The sequence below is a fragment of the Cebus imitator genome, unplaced genomic scaffold, assembly GCF_001604975.1.
Source record: "Cebus imitator isolate Cc_AM_T3 unplaced genomic scaffold, Cebus_imitator-1.0 Scaffold384, whole genome shotgun sequence".
Classification (NCBI taxonomy): domain Eukaryota; kingdom Metazoa; phylum Chordata; class Mammalia; order Primates; family Cebidae; genus Cebus; species Cebus imitator.
In genome coordinates, this window is record NW_016107699.1 from 345,786 (window position 1) to 367,041 (window position 21,256).

At 63.1% G+C, this 21,256-nt stretch overlaps 2 protein-coding genes across 6 annotated transcripts in view; one reads left to right on the top strand and one right to left on the bottom strand.

Annotated features, from left to right (window-relative positions):
* The first annotated feature begins 2,411 nt into the window (after positions 1-2,411).
* Positions 2,412-5,567, top strand: TSSC4 (tumor suppressing subtransferable candidate 4). 5 transcript variants are annotated; one of them, XM_017507717.2, is made up of 3 exons: positions 2,434-2,574; positions 3,990-4,137; positions 4,290-5,567. In XM_017507717.2, the coding sequence occupies exon 3, from the start codon at positions 4,313-4,315 to the stop codon at positions 5,324-5,326; it is 1,014 nt and encodes a 337-aa protein (XP_017363206.1). In that variant the 5' UTR covers positions 2,434-2,574; positions 3,990-4,137; positions 4,290-4,312; the 3' UTR covers positions 5,327-5,567. The 5 variants fall into 5 exon arrangements, with proteins under 5 accessions (XP_017363205.1, XP_017363206.1, XP_017363208.1 ...); XM_017507719.2 differs by having other exon boundaries at positions 3,990-4,133; XM_017507718.2 differs by lacking the exon at positions 2,434-2,574 and adding an exon at positions 2,581-2,710.
* Positions 5,568-6,225: 658 nt separating this feature from the next.
* The window catches only part of TRPM5 (transient receptor potential cation channel subfamily M member 5), a 19,385-nt gene continuing 4,354 nt past the window's right edge, over positions 6,226-21,256 (bottom strand). Inside the window, exons 6-25 of the mRNA XM_017507720.2 lie at positions 20,332-20,396; positions 19,973-20,164; positions 19,545-19,647; positions 18,105-18,223; positions 17,294-17,644; positions 17,081-17,221; positions 16,884-17,007; positions 16,242-16,387; positions 15,678-15,790; positions 15,334-15,426; positions 14,975-15,233; positions 14,117-14,235; positions 13,616-13,748; positions 13,338-13,512; positions 9,383-9,536; positions 8,757-8,938; positions 8,328-8,460; positions 7,705-7,777; positions 7,233-7,299; positions 6,226-6,749 (exon numbers count right to left, since the gene is read on the bottom strand). Of these exons, the coding sequence (XP_017363209.1) occupies positions 6,664-6,749; positions 7,233-7,299; positions 7,705-7,777; positions 8,328-8,460; positions 8,757-8,938; positions 9,383-9,536; positions 13,338-13,512; positions 13,616-13,748; positions 14,117-14,235; positions 14,975-15,233; positions 15,334-15,426; positions 15,678-15,790; positions 16,242-16,387; positions 16,884-17,007; positions 17,081-17,221; positions 17,294-17,644; positions 18,105-18,223; positions 19,545-19,647; positions 19,973-20,164; positions 20,332-20,396 (2,828 nt within the window). The 3' untranslated portion in view covers positions 6,226-6,663. The remainder of the gene's footprint in view (positions 6,750-7,232; positions 7,300-7,704; positions 7,778-8,327; positions 8,461-8,756; positions 8,939-9,382; positions 9,537-13,337; positions 13,513-13,615; positions 13,749-14,116; positions 14,236-14,974; positions 15,234-15,333; positions 15,427-15,677; positions 15,791-16,241; positions 16,388-16,883; positions 17,008-17,080; positions 17,222-17,293; positions 17,645-18,104; positions 18,224-19,544; positions 19,648-19,972; positions 20,165-20,331; positions 20,397-21,256) is intronic.

Below are 21,256 nucleotides of genomic sequence, written 5' to 3' on the forward strand. Positions count from 1 at the left end.
GCATAATCTTGGCTCACTGCAACCTCTGCCTCCCAAGTTCAAGCAATTCTCCTGCCTCAGCCTCCCAAGTAGCTGGGACCACAGGCTTGCACCACCATACCCAGCTAATTTTGTATTTTTAGTAGAGACAGGGTTTTGCCATGTTGGCCAGGCTAGTCTCAAACTCCTGACCTCAGGTGATCCACCCACCTCGGCCTCCCAAAGTGCTGGGATTACAGGCGTGAGCTACTGCGCCTGGCCTAAGGTCTCTGTGTTTTAATGTGAATGCTGGTCAGCTGTGCCTAAACTCTCACGGGAAGAGAGTATAATGAGGCACCAATGGTCATCATGGCCTAAACTAGCTTTTCAGGTTTACTTTAGAATGCGTTTGGCTAAGAGGTGCCCATCCCATTGGCTGGGGTTGCTTAGAACTTTGCTTTTGAGTTTAAACCAGGGAGCAACTTCAGGTAGCAAGGGCCCTTTTGGGGGCTCTGTGTTGCCTGCAGCCACTTCCACCTTGCCCCTTGGGCACACAAGGGGCACAGTGGCAACGGGTGGGCAGGAGGGGTCAGGCAGCCAGAGTGCAGTAGGAGATGGGCTCGGGGCAGGGGCTGGGTGAGCTGCAGAACAACTCTTCCTCCTGAGGGATGGTAAAGGATGGACATACTGCCCCCTCCCGAGCATTTGAGGGTCTCTGCCCTGCTCATCTAGTGCCTGTAAGTGTTCCTTTGAGGAGCTGGTGGTTCAGGGCCTGAGCCACATCTCAAAGGTGCTGGGAAGAAAGACCTCAGCCTCCTCGGGAGCCCACTCAGCCCCCCAGTGGGCAGTGGGTGGGTGGACAGGCTCTGGGGCTAAGCATCCCCTGCACTCCCCCGACCCTTTCCCTGTCTGAGCTCCTCCAGCCAATGGGCTTGGTCTAGGCTCTCCCTAACTTCCCTTACACCGTGGGGTGGTGCTTGCTGTGGGTCCAGCTGTTTTTCCCTAGTTGGGGAGAGGAAGGTGCTGGCACATTTAACTGACCCCTGGGGGAAAGGAGTGACTGGGAATTTATATCTAGGGCTCCCAGCAGCCTCTTTGCCGGCCAATTTGTAAACTGTCCCCAGCCCTGCATTTTGGGAGGTTACAGTCTCAGCAGGCCCTCTCCTGCTGCTCCCAACTTCCAAGCCTGCACTGGTTGGGAGAACAGGATGGTCCAAGGAGCCCCCTCTCCACTTCCCGCTGTGTTCTCTGCGGGGAGGGAAGAGCAGTTTAAGGAATAACGTATCCCAAAGGCAGGCGCACAGCAGACCGGGGGCCGAGGGGTGGGCCCTGCTTCCCCTCCTTCTCTCTCTAGGCCGGGCCACAGCAGGTCCTTGAATCCTGTTTCCCAGCGGATGCCAGGACAGCAGGCCCCGGGAAGGGAGTTCTCTCTCGAGCCTTTCAGACGGACAAGCGGTCTAGCCGCCAAGGGAAACTCAGATTCCCGGAGTGCGCGGGGCATGAACGCTCCCAGCAGAGAAGAGGCACAAGGTGCCAACCAACTAGGGCCCGGCGGCCAAGGGAGACGCGGCTTGCCGAGGGCAGAACCTAGGCCCTCGTTCTCCCTTTCAGGGCGGGCACCGTGGACAGGCGAGGCCAGGCTGCCGGCTCCCAAGCATGGCGGAGGCCAGACCCTTCCGGCTGCCGCCCACCCAGCCACGATGACTTGGAAGCCGGAGCAGCGTTCAGCGGCCACCACCCTGCCCGGGAGGCCGGGGGACCGGGGACCTGGAAGGGCCTGGCCCTGGCTTCCCTGCAGCGCCCCCGGGGGCCGCCTCAGGCCCTCCCGGAGCCCGGACCAATGCGCCAGAGCTGAGGGCCTGGGGCTGCGCGGGTGGCCCGGCAGCGTCCCCAAGGGCGACGCCCCACAAGTTTGCGGCCAGCGCCCAGCCAACCCCCAGGGGTGGGAAAACGTCGGCCCAGCCAGCGGATCCAGCAAGGCCGCCCCCTTCACCCGTGGCCCAGAGGTCAACACCCCGCGTCCTCATCTCGGGCTGGGACCGCCTTTACGTCTGCCCTGAGCGGGACCGGGGGATCCTGGGGAGCCCCGCCTCGGTGCCCCGAAGCCCCGGAAGAGCTACTGTCATCGCTTCCGGTCATGACCGGAAGTGTCTGAACGGCCATCGCCCGCCCTACGAGATGACGCACTTCCTGCCTGAAGCGGCCGCTGTTCTCGCGGTTTCCAGCAGGTGGCGCTGAGACCACAGGAAGCCGGCCCGGCTGTCGGTTAGCCCTCGAGCATTCTGGGAATTGCAGACCTGGCCCCTCCTCTTCCTGTTCTCCTTGGTCAATTCCGGTCTTGTTTCTCCAACAAATGCCGCGGTTCCGGGGCTGTTTCCGAGCCGGACGCCAGGGCCGCTGGGTGGAGGAGTGGAGAGGCGGACGCATGCGCACAGGACTACACGTCCCGACAGGCGTCGGGAGCGGTGGCCCAGTGCCTTGTGGGAGGTGTAGTTTTGCGGACTTGGAAGCCGCGGCGCTCGGCCGGATGAACACTCGGTTTCCCAGAGGGCTGAGCGCGCCGCATGGGCGGGCGGCGCCGACCAAGATGGATACGGCCGTGCCGCCTTCGAACTGGTAGGTTTGTGTTGAGGAGGGACGGGCCGCGTGGGCCGGGTGAGCCTCCGGGAGGTCACCGAGCGCAGCTGAGGCCCCGCTGTGCTCACCGACCCCCGTACCTCGCGGCCGAGCCCTTGGGACCCACAGCATCCTCGTGAGTGTCCAGCCCGACTTCGCACCGAGAGCCGACTTGGCACAGAGAGTTTGTTTGTTCCCTGGCGGGGAGGTCTTGCTGGCACATAGAGAGGAGAAAGGCCTGGCCCTGAGTTCATGGGGAGAAAGAGACGGTTTCCTTCAGCCTCCGGGCATGAAGGACTCTGCTCTGCCTTCCACGCATTGCCGGATTTCGCCAAGAACTCCGAGAAACGGACTCCCAGAGTCCCCATCTTGCCGCCCGATCCCCGGCTCCCCCTCGGAGTGCCCCGCTGTCCAGGCTGCTTCTGGCCGCGGCGGCGTCCCGCTGCAGAGGACAGGAGTGCGAATCTGGGAAGCAGGGGTCTGGTTGGAGCTCCAGCTTCATTTGCAACATGCCATGTGACTTGGGCAAATTATTTCCCCACCCCGTCCCTGCCAGCTCTAAAACGGACATCAGTGAGGGGTTCAGGGTAGCCCCTTTGACTTATGGGGTGGCTTCTTCACTGAGGAGAGTCACGAATTGAAGTGCTGCCTCTGTTTGACCTGGTGGAGGGCACTAAGAGCCCCTTCTGGTACCCCTGACCCCATCCTTGTTCGGTGCACGAGACACAGGTCACCCTGGCAGGCAAGGAGTGTTGGTAGCAGGAGGAGAGTCAGTGGATGGATGGCTGAGGGTAGTGCAGAAGGGTGAGGCTGGGCTGTCCTCTCGGCCTGGAAATGCCAGCTCCGAGGCACCCAGTCACTTCACTGCTAAATGGGTGCAGGAGGCAGCACTTATCTGCCCAGCTGGAAAAGCAGTGTATGTGTTGAGTGTTACACGAGGAGGGCCACTAGAGGTCGCTCCAGGAGCTGCGGGGATTTGCCTCTGCCTATGAGGGCTGCTCAAGGTGATGGTTGACACCCCACTTTCCCGAGATGCCAGGGCCTTGGCTGCAGATGTCTTGGGAACTCCCGGGGCTCTCCCAGCAAATAGGAGCAAACCTTTTCCCCGATGACCAGGAAGGTGCCTGCTCTTTGTGGAGTACCGACTGTTCACCCCCCACAGCAAGCAGCTTATAAGTAGCTCTCCTGCCTGATCTCGGCCCTGGGTTCAAGCCCTGGGCGGCTGCTTACTACCAAAATCGCTTAGTAGTTCCAAGCCTGCCTGCAGAGGGTTGGCACAATTAAGTCCCTACCCTGGGTTCTGGCCTATCAGGGGCTCCAAAACCCAGGCTCAGGTCGGTCCTACCTGGCACCTCTTTCGCACATTTTCGCTCCGGTCTGAGGATGGTCCTCTCCCCCACCCCTCCCACCTGCAGTTGAGCAGCTGAACAGAGCCATGCCAGGGGCACTCCGAGGCCTGAGACCACCATACCTGTGCCACTGAGGACCTTCATCAAGGATCCGCCCACCTGGCAGTCCAATCACACTCCAGTGTCAACCACTGGTACCCAGCAGCCAAGGGAGGTGAGAGCAGGGCTGGGAGGGGGAGACGGGACTCCACCCTGTGTGGGACAGTCTGTCAGCTGACCCTCCTTGTGCAGGGGCGGTCGATCTGCAGGAGACTCATTCTTAATACTGTTCCTCAGAAACAAACTTCCTGGGGTGTTTTGGTCTAGGTGTGACGTGGTCTTGGGAACGCATGGCTGAGGCAGGGACAGAGGAACCGACCCCCAGCGTGGAGGGGGCGCATGAGACGGAGTATGACACACTGCCTTCTGACACAGTCTCCCTCAGTGACTCGGACTCTGACCTCAGCTTGCCTGGCGGTGCTGAAGTAGAAGCGCTGTCCCCGATGGGGCTGCCTAGGGAGGAGGATTCAGGTCCCGATGAGCCGCCCTCACCCCCCTCGGGCCTCCTTCTCACATCCACGGTGCAGCCGTTCCATCTGAGAGGCATGAGCTCCACCTTCTCCCAGCGAAGCCATGACATCTTTGACTTCCTGGAGGGGGCAGCCAGGCAGGCTCTACCCTCTGTGGCCCACACCAGTATGAGTGACAGTGGAGGCTTCAAGCGGCCCCTGGTGCCCTCAGGCCGGCCTCCAGTGGAAGGCCTGGGCAGGGCCCATTGGAGCCCAGCCTCCTCGAAGGTGCCTCCAGTCCCCGACTACGTGGCACACCCCGAGCGCTGGACCAAGTACAGCCTGGAAGGTGTGACCGAGGTCAGCGAGCAGAGCAATCAGGCTGCCGCCCTGGCCTTCCTGGGCTCCCAGAGCGTGGCTGCCTCTACTGACTGCATGCCCTCCTTCAACCAGGACCCCTCCAGCTGTGGGGAAGGGAGGGTCGTCTTCACCAAACCAGCCCGAGGGGTTGAGGCCAGACACGAGAGGAAGAGGGTCCTGGGTAAAGCAGGAGAGCCAGGGAGGGGCGGCCTTGGGAACCCTGCCCCAGACAGGGGCGAGGGCCCGGTGGAGCTGGCCCATCTGGCCAGGCCCGGGAGCCCAGAGGCCGAGGAGTGGGGCAGCCCCCACGGGGGCCTGCAGGAGGTGGAGGCACCGTCAGGGCCTGTCCACGGTGGGCCTGTGCCAGGCCTCCCACCGGTGGAGACGGTTGGCTTCCACAGCAGCAGGAAGCGGAGTCGAGACCACTTCCGGAACAAGGGCAGCAGCTCCGAGGGCCCAGGCGCTGAGGTCTCAGAGGGAGACGGTGCTGCCTGACCACACTGGCCACTGCCATCCTGCTGCCTTCCCAGGAGAGCTGGCCAAGGGGCAGCCCAGCCACTGCCCAGCTAGAGTGGGAGGAAGCCTGCAGGCTGCCTGTAGGTGGCACCGGTGGCCCTGGCTGCGGCCCTGGGCGTCATCCTCCCAACAGAGACCTGGCTGAGCTCCTGGGGTGTGGGGTGTGGGCTGGAAGCACTGGCTGCCTGGTGGGGACAATAAAGGTTTTGGGACTCCCTCAGGTTTCGTGTATATCTGGGCCCTGCTCACCCCTGTCAGCAGCAAGGGGTCCCGCTTGGCTTCTTCCAGCCTCTCTGAGTGCAGTGTCCCCACACCTGACCCTCTGTGCCCGGCCACTCGAGGTGGCTGGCACCTGCATCCCTCACCAGCAGATCACCCAGGTGGCAGCAAGAAGTGGAAACCCCAGGTCTCTTCCAGGGTTTGTGGCTCAGTGGCAGGTGTCCAGCGAGTGCCCTCAATGGGCCTGGGTGGGTACAGAATCTGCTCTCCCCCAACCAAAGCTCACATGATAACATCAGCCCCAGGCCTGGTGCAGATTCCAGCATGGGAGGCGAGAGGAAGGTGACAAAATGGGTCTGGACAGAGGCTGGGGTGAGTGGGGTGCCGGCGCAGGTAGGTGCTGGACTTCGCCTGGTGTCCAGTTTTAACTGGCCAGGGTGGTGCAGCGTTCTCCAGGTTCCACTGGAAGGAAAGCAGCCACTGACGCCAGCATGGGCTGAGTCCTGGGGCCATAAATACCAGTGTGTCCTGTACCGGCCACAGGGTGTCGGGGACATCTGACAGACGCAGTGGACGCCCAGCCCTGTCCTCCAGGAACCAGTCTCCTGAGTCCCAAAGGACCTTTTGGGTCTTAAGTGGCAGAAATTTAACCACTGGTGTTTCAAAAAAAGATGAGTCTTTGCAGGCAACACAAGTGAGGGCAGGGGTGGGTGCAGGCCCCAGAGCAGCTGCCCGTCTGGAAGGGGCTGCACCCCCATCATGCTGCAGAGCTGGCTTTTCCCTGGTGCAGGCTGGACAGTTTCCAGGTAGGGACACGGCGGGGCGCATGTTTTTTCCCCAGGGAGTTCTGCCTGTCAGGGAGGTGGCCCCATGACACTGCTATGCCTCTGGGGAGGCCAGGAAGGCATCAGGAGGGCCAAGGAGTGGTTCCTGTGCGTGAGGGTCTGTGGTGAGGCATGGGGGTGGGAGTGGGGGCATTGCCTGCTGGGGGGCTGCTGCCCCCTGGGGGTTCCACTGGAGGTGGGCAAAGGTCAGTGCACAAGGCCCAGGGTGGCCAGCTGACAAGCGGTGGCCCCACAGGTGGCAGGCCAAGGAACTCAAGTGTCCGAAGGAGGCTGGCCAGCCCTGGGGTGTTCCCGGTCAGCAGCCACCAGCCGGCTTCCCCCACCACAGTGCCGAGAGCCTGTTGGGAAGGAAGGCCCCCCTTGAGCAGTGGGAGCCAGCAGGGCAGCCCCAGGAAGGGGAGAGGTGGCTGGCTGGGAGGCAAGGGCCAGGACGCCGGGGCCCTCAGAATGAGTCCCGACAGGCCAGCCTGGGAAAGGTGGGAAGCCCAGAGCCAACCAGGCCTCTGCCTGTGCTCTTAGAGCTAGGGAAGCACCTCTGTGGGGCCGAGGGGCCTTGCCTGCTGGGCGGGACAGCCTAGCAGGGCCCATGCCAGGCAGAGCCTCAGGAGTCTGAAGCACATTCTGTCCTGGCCAAGGCAGGGAGCTCCATCAGAGGGCACTGCCCTGAAGTACCACATGCAGCCAAGGCCATTGGAGACTCCCAGGCCAGGCAGGGAAGGAAGGGCCCACAGCACAGCCCACAGTCCCCCACCTGCTGCCACCAGCCCCTGCAGGGTGGGTGCCATGCCCACCCTCATCCCATGCTCCCCAAACAGGCTTACTCCAGGAGGTGCCGCCTTGGGCCAGCGTGTCTGCCACGGAGGACAGGAGCACTGAGCAGTAGTTGATCTGGAGGAGGGAGACGTGTCGGGAAGCTCCAGGCTTCTCAGGACAGCAGGGGACAGGTAGCCTCCCCGCCTCCCCCTGCTCCTGCCAGGGCCTCCGTTGTCCCATGACTCCTCCCTCCAGGAGCTGCCGCTCAAAGGCAGGGGTTGGTGAGGCTCCCGAGAATCAAAGGTGAGGGGTCTTAAAGTGAGACCCCTCATTTAAGGCTGTGGCCTCTCCAGTGTCAGGGTGGGAGCCGGCTCAGGTGGGGACGGACCATCTCCCCCAGGACTCTCCCTGCCCACGGTGGTGCTCCTGTCCTGGCTCCGGGCTGCTCATCTCTGTGAATGGCCACGGCTGTGGACGGGTCCCGGTAGCCCCATGCAGCCACCCGCCTCCCCTCGGAGAGGAGCTCCTAGGCTTGCTTGCCTGTGACTCCAGACACTTGATGCGCTTTTCTTGCTCTCTCAGCCCCCCGAGGTACTTGGCAACGAAGTCCACTCTGCAGCAGGAGCAGGCGGGCAGGCTGTGATGGCTTCGTAGCGCTCCACGCGGTGGGGGAGGCTCCCCATCCCCCAGGCCTCCCTGTGTGCCCGGGTCCGGGGCGCCCTGGCCCTTTCCCTTCCCCCTTCATGCCCTGGTCTGGTGGGACCAGGACCCTTCAAAGTGTTCCCAGCGCAGGTACAGAGTGCCTTGTGCCTTCCCGGTAGGGCTGGGGTGCCATCTCTGCCTGGGCACACCACCCAGCTAAACGGGGCAGGGCAGACGGCCAGGAACAGACCCCTGGAGCCACGACTGGAGGGAAGCCAGGGGTGGGCAGTTCCACTCCTGAGACCACAGCAGGGCGGCCACCATGCTCACTGTGCACTCTCCCTTTCAGCCTGGCCGGTTCCTAGCAGGGCCCTGCACGGGTCAGGCTGGGGAGCTAGGCCAGGGCCCTGCCCCTCCCACTTCAGCCTCAGTTCCCCAGCTCAGATCCTCTGTCACTGGCACCAACGGCACGCCCCCGATTGAAGGCCGACACCCACCAGTGATCAGGACAAGACCCGCACCTGTGGGCAGTTTTCCGCAGCACCTCCCCCTCGCTGTCCCTCCTCCGCTTCTCCATTTTGCTCAGAAAGTTCTCCTTCTGGACCGTCTCCCAGGTGACCACCTTCTGATCCATGGGGTCTGGCAGCTCTCTCTCTGGGAAAGCCGGGGCAGCAGCCGGCATTACCAGAGAATGTGGGCCCCGGTGGCAGAGCCCAGGCCCGGTCCCCAGGTGAGGTAGGCCAGGCAGAAGGAGTGAGTGGGACCCAGCCAGGGCATGGAGGGCAAGGACGGCCCTGCGCAGGGACAGCCAAGCTGCTGGGGGAGGGGCTCGGCAGTGCCAGCCTACACAGAGCCCAGCCGAGGGCCCACGGGGCTGAGGAGGCACCCGGGTCTCTCCTGACCTGCCTCTGGGGCACAGCCCGCCCCGGGACCCGCCGCCTCTGCCTCACCTAGGTGCTCCCGCTTGTGCTCGGCCTCCTTCTTGAAGACCCTGCGCAGCGCCAGGCTCAGGTGGCTGAGCAGGATGAAGGGTGGAGCCAGGGCGGGGCGCTCGTGGTACTCCACGATCAGGTTGTAGCGCTGGAACTTCCAGAACATGTCCGCGTTGCCCTGCACCACCTGGAATGTGTAGCTGTAGGGACATGGCCAGACCCTCACCTGCCGGCTCCTCATGCCCACCCGGGGGCGTGTCCCCCCCACACCCGGAAGCCCTTTTGGAAACCGAGGCCCAGCACTGCCTCTGCGTTGCCTCTGGGTTGTGTCTGAAGGGCTCCCCTCTTCTGGGGTCTTCCCTGCCCACTCTGCTCTCCCGGACAAGCCCAGAGCTCTCGCCAGGGCACCGGTCCCCCAAAGACCCAGGCCCTGCTTCCTGTGACCGGGAGGGCAGCCCACAGAGTTCACGGCCTTGGGCAGGCAAAGCCCCGCAGTCCAGGCTGTGCCGCCTCCTATCTGCCCTGGGGCACCAAGCCCCAGACTGTGGAGCACCAGGAGGGCTGCAAAGAAGCGGGTGTTGGGGAATGACCCTCTGCTCCCTCCACTTCAGGGCCCTGTCTTCCAGGGGCTGGGGTGGAGTCACCTGAACATGGCAATGAGCAGGTTCATGAGCAGCACATTGGTGACCAGCAGAAAGGTGACCAGCAGGAGGATGACCAGCCAGTTGGCATAGAGGCTGGGGCAGGAGGGCGAGTCTTCTAGCAGCAGGGGGTGGGTGGAGCAGTTCACACGGGCTTCTGGAAGGCAAGGGTGCCGTGGAGACCAGGCCAGCGGCAGCCACGAGGACAGCCTCGGGCAAACGCCCTGAGATAGAGCTTGGTCCTGGGGAGGAAGCCCAGGGTACGGGGTGCCAGGTAGGTGACCCACTGTCCCAGTTCACACAAGATGGGGTTTTCGCACCGTCCCAGCAAACCAGAAGCAGACGGGTGGCAAGCCCCGCCCTGGGCCACCTGTGCTATGTCTGCTGGGCTTCCATCGGGGGCTGGAGTCAGCCAGGGCCACAGGCCCCGGAGGCAGAGCCAAGAGCCCTGGAGAGATGGAAGGCGGAGGCAGAGGGGTCCCGGGACACAGGTTTCTGCTGGTGGTTGCATGTTTTAAGACCCCCGTCCCTCACCCCAAAAAAGCCTCTGCTGTTGAAAGTTTGGGGAGAGCTTCGGAGGAAGGGAGATGGCATCCTCACTGCAGGACTCCTCAGAGCCTTCATGGCACTGACATCTGTCATTCTCCCCCAGGCTGGGGACAGATCCCACCACCTTTCCAAAATGGGTTGAGCCCTAAGCACCTAGGTCCCACACTGGGCCACTCAAGTCTGAAGAACATTCTTCAGGCGGTAAGTCTGGGAGCTTGCAGGCTGAGCTCCCTTGCCCTGGGCAGGGACACCCTGGAGGGGGCAGATCTCGCTCCAGTCCCTTCAAGCCAGACCCTTACCCCTACTTCTCCCCTACAGGGCTCAGCCCTAGACCCCCACCCCACCCCAGCCTGCAGGGCAGGAGGAAGGAGGGGGGAGCAGCTGTGGGCGTTGGGGTGCTCAGGGTCCCAGCCAGAGGCCAGAGCAGGCCCCAGGCCGTCCAGGGCCACATTTCCCCTCCATATTCTACAGGGAGCTCCGCTCTGCCCTCCCTCCCAGCCTGCACGCTGGCGTGTGTCTGCATGAGCCTCTGCCTGTGTTTGGATGTGCCTGGCACACATGCTCATGTGTGAGTCTGCCTGTGAGCACAATGGCCACACACATGTGCACATTCAAGTGTGTCTTGGTGCCTGCCAGCTCCAGGTTGCCCTGTGGTGGGTCCTGGGGGTCTCCCTGTTCCCAGATTCCTGCGTCTGTGCCTGGGTCCCCAGCTCCAGGGGTCCGTCCTCCCTCCCAGGGTGAATTCCTGCCTTGTTTCTCCCGAGTGAGTTATTGTGGCGCGTCGACCCTCGTGTGAGTTATTGAGTGTTTGTGTGTTCGCTGGCAGTCAGTGAGCGCCAGCCCTCCCCACGCCCCCACCCCAGGCCCGCCCCTCCTCTGCGGCCCTGGCCACCTCCAGCCCATGAATCTGCTCCTGGGTGGACTCATGACCCCTCTCCTCCCTGCACCCTGGAGGGGCGGGCCAGGGCGAGCCTGGAGAGCCTGTTTGTGAAGCCGTAAATCTGTCTGATAAAAGCAGCTCTCAGGAATGAGACCCCTGCACCCTCCCCCAAACTGTGATTTGGGAAGGCGCCACCAGGCCTGGCTGGAAATTAAATTGTCCCTGGGGCCTCGGGCCCCAGAGAACAAGCTCATCACCACAGCTCAGCCCCAGCTCTGGCTTGGCACGTGTGCTGAGTGGGGCAGGGGGTTGTCCTGGGCTCTGAGGGACCCACAGGCTGTGGGGGAACTGTCTGGGCCTCAGTTTCCCTCTCTGCCCAGCATGTGTTAGTCACTCTCTGCCCAGCAGCAAAGGAGAGCTCTGCTCTCCCCTCCCTCCCCAGCCTGCTTGCTGGCCGTGTCTGCCTGAGCCTGTGCAGCCAGGCCGGGCCCTGTTGCAGGCTTTTCATCACCCTCCACATTCTTAAGGGAGAACATAGGGGCTCAGAGGTCCCGGCAGCTCCGCACACCTCCCTGAGGCAGCACTCTGGGCAGAGATCCTCGGGAGTCTCAGTGTCCCCACCTTCTTCCATCGAAAAGGAAGCTATGGCGAGGCCTGTCCCCTCATACAAGTGGCTGGGACTTTCTTGCAGCCATTCAAGAAAGGGGAACCCCAAACCTGTCCTGATGAAGCCACTCAAGAAAGGGGGTACCCCAACCCTGCCCTGATGAAGTCACTCAAGAAATGGGGGCCCCCAACCCTGCCCTGATGCAGCCACTCTAGAAAGGGGGACCCCAACCCTGCCCTGACGCAGCCACTCAAGAAAGGGGGCCCCCAACCCTGCCCTGATGCAGCCACTCAAGAAACGGGGGGCCCCAACCCTGCCCTGATGTAGCCACTCAAGAAAGGGGGACCCCAACCCTGCCCTGATGCAGCCACTCAAGAAAGGGGGCCCCCAACCCTGCCCTGACGCAGTCACTCAAGAAAGGGGGACCCCAACCCTGCCCTGATGTAGCCACTCAAGAAAGGGGGACCCCAACCCTGCCCTGATGAAGTCACTCAAGAAACGGGGGGCCCCAACCCTGCCCTGATGCAGCCACTCAAGAAAGGGGGGACCCCAACCCTGCCCTGGCTGGAGGCGCCCGTCGAGAGCCCCTCCTGCCCCAAGGGGCCCCACGGCGGGGCAGCGATGGAGGACATATGCTGAGGGCGACGTGGGGTCGCAGGCAGGCAGGGGCTGCTTAAACTAATGGCCTGGAAAACGAATGCTTGTGCTGAGCAAACACCAAAATGCCAGGAGGGGCTGCGGGGCTAAGAAAACAGCCCAAGGAAATGAGCCGCGCTGGGAGTCACGGTTTCCATCACGGCGTCGCCCCCGCCTGTCCCCGGAGGCCTGTGTTTGCTCCGGTCTGGCCATCATCCCGTCAACAAATATTTATCGAGGGTCCTGAGCGACGCTCCACAGAGTTGGGGTCAGGCCTGGGCAGCACGTCCTGCTATGACTGCCCCATGGCCGGGCAGCCCCAGCCCTTGGACACCGCCTGAGAGATGGGCTCCCTGCACCTTCTCTGTCTGATCTCCAGCCTGCAGCACCCCTGGAGGATCCCAGAGGCTGGTTGGCTGCTAGGCCACCGTCCCAGAGGGGTACGTCATCTCCCAAGTTGGGGCTCCTCACTGAATCCCAGCCACCCCTGGGGCCTGCACAGCTCCCCATCCCACCACAGAGCTCCCCGCCCCACCCCAGAGCTCCCCGAAACCCTTCACCACTGAGGCCCCCATGGCCAAGCAGCTCTGACCCACTGCGCCGACTTATGGAAAAGTTTCTGGAGCTTCCACCAGCCCCAGCCAGCTACAGGGGTCAGCCTGGGGACACCCACAGCCATGGACAGGCCACACACACACAGAGTGGGTCCCCAGGAACACGCAGGGTGCCTTTAGGAGCAGCCTCATGGTGGAGGGGTCTTACCAGCAGGAAGGCGTGGGGGCTTTGGTGGGCGAGTGGTTGACAAGGCACTTAGGCCAAGCAGGGCCCTGTGGGAGGGAAGACGCCAGGGGCCGTGGGGAGAGCCAGAGGGCCCAGACCCCAGAAGATGGCTGGGGCAGCCTTGGGGCCCACTCAGTGCTTAGTGCCTGTCCCTGACAGACCACCCCCAGGGCAAGCCTTGCCGCTCAGCCTCCCCAGGCAGGAGGCCTCCAGCCCTGGCTGCCTTGGGGTCTCCTTGCATCTGCTTCCTAGCCCAGCGCCCCAGGCTGGGGCTCCGTGACTGGAGCTGCCTCTGCCTGGGGAACCGGGCCTGGCCCTTTGGGGTGTGGGGGGCCTGGGGACCAGGCCTCAGCCACTTTTCCCATCTCTGCTCCAGGCTGGGGTCCCCATGGCCCCAACAGACTCCACTGGAGAGCCTCATGCCCAGGGCTTGTGAACACAGGGCTGCACTGGGTCCCCGCCCTGGTTCCCCCTCGGTCCCCCCTCAGCCCCAGCTGTGTGCAAACCATCGATCTCGTCCAGTGGGATCTGCCCGAATATCTGCAGGTAGGGCCGGTAGAGCACCCGGCGGAAGATCCACTCCAGGCGGCTGTCGTGAGGGTGCAGCAGCGCCTGTGTGGTCACGCCGTAGGCCACAAGCCACACGCTCAGAAAGAAGAGGAAGAAGAAGACGTCCTTCATCTCCACGGGGCAGGGGCAGAGAGAGGGGCATCAGCAGCCAGCCGGGCAGGGCTCGAGCAGGGGGCTGGCAGTCTGCCCAGGGTCAGGGCCCCCGGGGGCTCACCATGCGCTCCACCACAATGATCTTGGGGCCCAGCTGCTTGTGTATAGCAAAGATGTGGATCAGCCGCAGTGTGAACACCATGAAGTCCATGGCAAGGACCGTGCGGCCAGCCTCAAATGCTGAGGGCAGCATCCTGGAGGACAGGAGGCTGACGTGGCTGCGAGGCCCAGAGAGGGGCAGAGGCTTCCCCAGGGACACACAGCACACCAGCTACAGGCAGGGCCAGGGCCAGGCCAGGACTCCTGAGTGGCTCTGAGTGGCTTTATCTTTTGTTTATTTATTTTTAAGAGACAGGGTCTGGCTCTGTCGCCCAGGCCAGGGTACAGTGGTGTGACCATGGCTCCTGCAGCCTCAACTTCCCTAGTTCAAGTGACCCTCCCACCTCAGCCTCCTGAGTAGCTGGGACCACAGGCGCAAACGCCACGCCTAGCCTAAGTGGCTTCATCTGGAAGCCTGCCCACAAGCCCTGCTGAGGCCACACGGCCTCTGGGCCCCACAGACCTGCAGGTGACTCCCACGACGAACAGGAAGATGGCGACCATGTCACACTTGTTCCAGTTGTCCCCCACGTACAGGGTGAACTTCTTCACCAAGTGCGTGTCCTCATCTGTGAAGAAGCCCTGGGAGGGAGGCAGGCAGTCCACTGAGAGCTGTCTGGGCCCCCTCGCTGGGGTCAGCCCCACCCAGACAAGCTCTGATCTGTAAGGAGCAGGGCTCAGTCAGCCATGGAGATCGGAGTTCCATCTATGACCAGGGCCCAGGCTACCAGTGGGACTGGGAGTCAACCGAAGCTATTCCAGGGCTAAGTCTGGGGACAGAAGCTGAGGTCAATCTCTACTTGGGGCCAGGGCTCTTTGTGCCCAGTGTCTGAGGTCAGTTTATTCAGTGTCTGGACTCAATCTGTGATACAGGTCAGGATTCGGACTCTGATGAGGGAGACCAGGGTCATGCTCAGTCTGGAGCAGGGCTCAGGGCTCAGTCTGTAGCAGGGATCAGGGCTCAGTCTAGAGCAGGGATCAAGGCTCAGTCTGCAGCAGGAATCAGGGCTCAACCTGGAGCAGGGCTCAGAGCTCAGTCTGGAGCAAGAATCAGGGCTCAGTCTGGAGCAGGGATCAGGAATCAGTCTGCAGCAGGGATCAGGGCTCAGTCTGGAGCAGGGATCAAGGCTCAGTCTGGAGCAGGGCTCAGGGCTCAGTCTTCGACCAGGATCAAGGCAACTAGTGACTGGGAAGATGGGAGGCCTCCATGCTGTTCTTGTTCTACAGATGGGGCGCCCCACCCTGAGAGGGCAGAACCAAGCTTAGGTTGCCCAACCAGAAGCTGCTGAATGGAGGGGACCAGACTAGTGTGGCCACCGACCTGCCGGATTTCCTCCAGCACCAGTGTGAAGACCCAGAAGTAGAGGGTGACCTCAGGGCCTGAGGGGCCCTGGGGGGGTGGCCTGAAGTCCACCAGCAGGACGTAGGTGAACAGGAAGAGAAAGGCGAAGTACATGACCACGTTCCCCAGAAACACAGTCACAGGAGCGCCCCAGAACTTCCGCCAGCGTGTGAGCAGGAAGGCGGCACGTGGGCCTCGGTCACCCTGAGCCCTCGGCGCCTCCACCAGCTCCTCCACCCTGTGCCACAGAGAAGACCGCAGTGGTGACGCTAGCACCCAGCCAGGGGCCCCACCAGAGTCCAGCCTCCCAGCCACCCCGCTGGCCCCTTGCCTCGCACCGGCTGCGCAGGCCGTACAGCAGGCTCTTCTCCGTGTCCAGGCTGTCCAGCTCCTGCAGGTCCTCCTGGCCAGTCCTCAGGGGAGCGTCCTCACTGTGAGCACAGGAGAGCTCAGGGCCCGCAGGAGGGGCTCCCAGAGGCACCTGCTCGGCTCCAGGCACTCAGCCATCAAAGTGCCTACTGGGATACAGGGGCTGCAGGGAGCGGGACCCACAGGGAGGCTTGACTTGGGGGCAAGAATCAGGCTGCCACCAGCGCTGGCAAAGCCCAGGCCCTCCCCACAGCTCCGGCACATGCGCTGTGGCCTGCCCTGGCCAGGCAGGCAGCCCGAAGACCTGACCCACCTGAAGGTGATGAGGTTGGTATAGATGAGGGCGGGGCAGAGGAAGGCTCCCAGCAGCCGCAGGATGGGCGTGCCCGCAGCCATGTCTCCCCACCAGATCCTGGTCAGGAAGGCCTGAGGTGAAGGCAAAACTGTTGGTTCCACCTCTGCACCTTTGCCCAGGCTGCGCCCTGCTCCAGAAATGGCCTTGACCCAGGTCCCAGGCCCCGTGAGCTGAAGGGGCGCCCAGCCCAGCCCTCCCTCCTGGAGCCACTGTCCTGGTAGGGGACACGGTCCTTGGATGCTCCTCCTAGGGGTGTGGGTTGAGCTGCTGTGCCCTTCACTAGGGAAAAGATTGGGCTTGGGGGTTGGGAAGGACCAAGCGGAGGAAGTGGCACTTCCACTGGGCCCAGAAGCGGGGGAGTGTGCCTGGTGGAGGAAGCCAGGTGGGCACCTTCTAGTGACAGAAACTGTGCCACCCCTCCGTGTTGGGGACGGGAGTGACAGGACAGCTGCAGCTTGGGAAGTCAACTCAAGCTGGGCCCAGCTCGCCTACCTGCCCCGCCCCCAGGCAGCTGGTACTCACCTGCACACCGTCGTGGGCAAAGAAGGCCTTGGCATCCGCCTCGGTGGCCAGGTGCAGGCAGGTGGTCTTGCTCCAGCAGCGGTTCCGGCGTACCAGCAGGGCGAAGGCGCGGTCCTCACTGTTGCTGTAGCACTCAGAGAAGAGGTCTGCCCGGAGGCCCTGGCGCTAGGACAAGACACCAATGCCCGGCCCCCGGCCCCATCCTCCGTCCCCTGCCCAGAGCAAGGCTCTGTGGCTGCACCCTGCGTTCACCTCCCAGAGCCTAGCCAGGTCTTCTGCCCCGACCTGGCCTGCTTGGGGCCCTTCCTGACCCTCCGTCCTTCTCCAGCTCTTTCCCTCCCCCAGCAGAGTGAGGGGAGCCTCCACCTCGCTGAATGTCCCTCAGCCCGAGGCAGGTCCAGTGTATGCCCAGGGTGGGAGGCTGTGTCTTCCTCCCCCGTGCCCAGAGGTCCCACACTCAGGGTCTGGGGCTGCCTCCATCCCAGGCAGAGCCATCTGTCCTCTCCTACAGAGGAGGCCACTGAGGGCGCCTGGAGCCCCACAGTGGTAACAGGCAGCCCTGGTGAGGCCCAGGCCCCTCCACCTGACCCCTGTATCACATTCTCCCCCGCCGCGCCAGCCTGGCCCCAGCCGGTCACTCACCGAGGGCCAGCTGCTCGTATTTCGCCTCGCGCATGGCTCGGGCCACCTCGGCCTCCGTCTCCAGGTGCGACATCTCTTTGAGGATTTTACAGGCGGCCAGCGCGGCCGCCACACCCTCCTGGCCCTAGGAGACCCGGTCTCAGGAGGCCGCCCCTCCCCCGCACCTGCACCCATGCAGGCCCCACGCCTCGGCTCACCATGGCCCAGAAGTAGGTGGCCATCTCGTGGCGGTTCTGCAGCACAGCCCACAGGAACAGGTCCCGCCAGGGGTTCTCGCTTTTCTGGTTCAGGTCCAGCAGCCACTTCTGGCCCGTGGGCCGCTTGGCCGGGCCCTTCTCCTGGAAGACACAGGCGTTGGCCTCCTGCTGCGGCCCCGGCCTCACCCCCCATCCCCGCGGAGCCCCACTCACCGCCTTCCTGCGGCCCCCTGGCCGGCCATCCTGGTAGAGGCCTCGGCAGGCGTCCTGCAGGAAGTCCTTGAGTACACGGGAGACCTCATGCAGGGAGAAGGCGGGCGGCCCCACAGGTGGCTCCCGGGCCTGCTGGGCACCGAGGCCGGCCAGGGTCAGCCGGGCCTCCTCCTGCTTCCGCTGCAGCAGGTCGAAGAGCAGGCTCTTGGGGGACACGGAGCGGTAGAGCTGCTGCAGCCGCCCATACGTCAGGAAGTCGGCCACATCCGCGCCGTTGTCCACAAAGAGACGCACGAACTCAGGCTTGTTGCTGACCAGGGCATCCACCATCACCTCCTCCAGGTCACGGGACTTGGCACCCAAGGGAAGGGGGACAGGAGAGTGAGCCAGAGACAGGAAGAGCGGGCCCAAGGAAGGAGAGGGCAGGGAGCAAGGGGACCCACGCCAGAGGCCAGGTCACCCAGACCCTCACGCTCTCCCGCACCCTAGCCTGCCCCCTGAGTTGGGGCAGGCACAGAGGGGCCAGTTGTAAGCAAATGCTGGGAGTGTTGCAACCCCTTTGGGCTTCAGGGACAGCCGGCACCCAGCCGGCTCTGCTGGCCAGTGAACAAGGCCGAAGCCCGGGCGGTGCAGTGGCTTGGTCTCTCCCTGGACCTTGGGACAGCTGGGCAGAATGGGCTTGGCCAAGCAGCCCGCAGCGTGCAGGAGCAGGCGGTGTGGGCAGCTCAGGCTGAGCCAGGAGCGTGAGGCGGGCAGGCAGGGCGTGAGGCGGGCAGGCAGGGCGGGAAGCCGGTGGGTAGGTAGGAGGCACCTTCCACTCCACGTCCCCGTTGAAGATCTCACTCTTAGCGATATCCACTCGATCCCAAGCCACTGCCAGCTTGAGCTCATCCAGGTAGTCCTGCGGCTCCTGGCTGTGGCTCTTGCAGGCTGCGGGCAGAGCAGGCAGGCGCTAGTGAGGGTGGAGCTGAGGGCCTGACAGAGCCAGGGCACAGGGGGCCCGAAGGTGGGCTTCCTAGAGACGCAGAAACGGGAACTTCACACGGACTGGAGGGGGCACACGCACCAGCTCTGGGCACCAGCAGGGGCCAAGAGACTTTGTTGCCAATCCTAGAAGCCATGGAGTGCTGCCCTGGTCTGCATCAGGGCAGCCGGTCGTGAGGGGGGATCCTTAGCTAACAGGATGCCCTGGGCCTGGAGGCCACTTCCAAGCCCTGAAGGCCCAGGACCCCCTTCGCATGGATATTGTTGGGGAGCACATTGGGTCACGTTTCCTCCATGGGCAAAGGGCATTTGGCTGTGACGTGGTGAGGTCACCTGGGCCAGTGGAGGGAGGCCTGCAGCACCTGGGCTGGGCACCCCTGCTGGAGACCACTGTCCTCACCAGCCTCAGCCTCCACAACCACGGACCCTGTGAGACTGCTGTGCCCCTCTCAGGCCACAGGGACCAAACTGAGACTAGTGAGAAGGGCTGGGGCGTTCCTGAAGTGGTGGTGGAGGCTCCTTTGACCTCCTAGTCCTGGTGAGGTTGCTAAACCCAGAGCCACCTGAAGTCCAGACACCCTTCCTGGAATGGCTCCTCACTCCAGGGGTCCCCAGCCCCCGCTCAGCAGCGCCCCTCCCTGCCGGGGCTGTGTCTGCCTGGCGGCAGCCAGCCCTTCACTACGAGTTTGTCTCCAATAAAAAGCATATCCAATGCTAATCAAAAGTTTCCATCAGCGGATGAACGGGTGCAGACACCGCTGTCTGGCCACAGGCTGGAACCTGACTCTGCCTTACAAAAGGAGTGAAGCATGGCGTGGCATTGGCCGCAGCACGGATGAACCGTGAACCCCTCTCGCCGCCTGCCGGGAGTTGTGTACACGAAACGCCCCGGCAAATCTATAGAGACAGGAAGCAGACGGGTGGCTGCCAGGGGCTGGGGAAAAATGGGGAGTGAGCGCCAAGGGGTATGGGCTCTTCCTGGGGCAACGAAGGCTTCTGGAATTAGATACCAGTGATGCTTGCCCCACCTTGCGAATAGACTAAAAACCACAGAGTTGAGAGCTTTAGGTATAGTTTTAAATTGTGGTTAAAAAAAAATGTCATAAAACTTGCCAAATACAGAGCGCTTCATGAGTCACGCGCCGCCTTCCCTGGGAAGGGGCAGGTAGGCGGCGTCATAAACATTGGCCAGGCTGCCAAACCCCAAGCGGCTCCACACATGAAGCCTCCCGATGGCACCCGCCGAGGCCGCCCTGCCCGCCCTCACCTTTCACCAGCGCCTTCAGGATGACCGTGTCCAGCTCCTCGGAGCCCTCCTGCTCAAAGTCATACACGGTGAACAGGTGCGGGTGTGAGGCGATATTCTGCAGCTGGGTGCCAGAACAGAGTCCCATTCGGGCAGGGGCAGGCCATGGTTGATACCAGTGGAGGCACAGGCAGTGTCCACAGGTGAGCGAGTGCCAGCCTGCAGCCTGCGTGCCCACTGCCCACCGGGCCCAGCCTGGGACCACCCGCAGACTAGGGGGCTGCCTGGGTCCCTCTGCTCCCTGTGGGTCTGAAGCAAGAGTGGGTGGGGGTCCCAGCAGCATGAGGTGGGAGGGGTGGCTGGGGGCTGCATAGGCAGGAGCTCTCCCAGAGGACCAGCCTCACCCCCAGAGGAGGGGTCCGGAGGACAGGGGAGGGGGCAGCACATACCAGCTTGGTCCAGCGCACGATGTCCTCCCAAGAGAAATGCTCGCTGGGGAACTTCTCCTTAAACTGCTTCTCAGCCACCTTGGGCACCAGGAGGTGGGGCTGGTTGACCAGGGCAGCGATCACGTCAGCGATGCCCCCTGAGCCTGCCAGGATCAGCCACGGGGCAGCCTGCTCCACGGCCCTGGAGATCCTCTGAGGTGGGGAGGGAGGGAGCGCAGACCCCAGATCAGCCCGGCACCATCTGGATGAGGTGTCAGAGGTGCTCCCATCTCTTCCAGCCCCGTCCCAGGGGTGCCTGGAACCCACCACACCCCTCCAGGGGGCTCCAGCCAGCCAGAGGTTCCCAGCCAGGGCCCTACCTCCAAGGTGCTGGGGTCGCCATTGACCAGCAAGCAGAGGACCGGGATTTCGATGCTGCCAGTGCCTGTGGACAGGGCGCCTGTGAAGTCCAAGGACCCTCTGCCTGGGGCGACCACCCAGCTCTCAGGCTCTCAGGCCGCCACATTTTCTGGCCAAAAGCTGGCCCTTCTGAATAAAGTGTGGTCTCTGTCTGGGCCACATGGCACAGGCTGCTCATTACAGTCCCTGCCATATGGGGGCCAAGGCCTCCAACTCTAACCTGCAGTGCCCAGCACCCACACCCTGTGGCTAGAGCCAGCCTGCAGCTGTTAAAATACAAAGTGACTCGGAGGAAACAGAGCACCCAGCCCCGCAGCCGCACCGCCGCACAGCACGCACCCATGCTGGGGCGCCCTGGACCTGTTCCCATCTTCTGTGAGGGAACGAACGGACTGGAGGCGCCTCCGAATCACCCACAGGGAACTGGGCTCCCAGGCAGGCCCCTAACTTTGAAAGGCGCCTCCTGATTGAATCTGGAGGATAAACCTGGCCTGGCCAAACAGCGCCTGGGCCAGCGGGGCTTCAGCAGAGCAGAGCCGGACCCTCTGCCTACGTCCCCAAAGTTTGGTGAGACTTTGTGTTTTCATATCTAAACAGTGCTCAGTTGGGTGGGCACAGTGGCTCATGCCTGTAATCACAGCACTTTGGGAGGCATGAGGTGGGGGGATGGGCTGGAGGCTGCATTGGCAGGAGCTCACCTGAGGTCAGGAGTTCAAGACCAGCCTGGCCAGCATGGTGAAACCATGTCTTTACTAAAAATACAAAAAAAGGCCGGGCGCGGTGGCTCACGCCTGTAATCCCAGCACTTTGGGAGGCCGAGGCGGGTGGATCACTAGGTCAAGAGATCGAGACCATCCTGGTCAACATGGTGAAACCCCGTCTCTA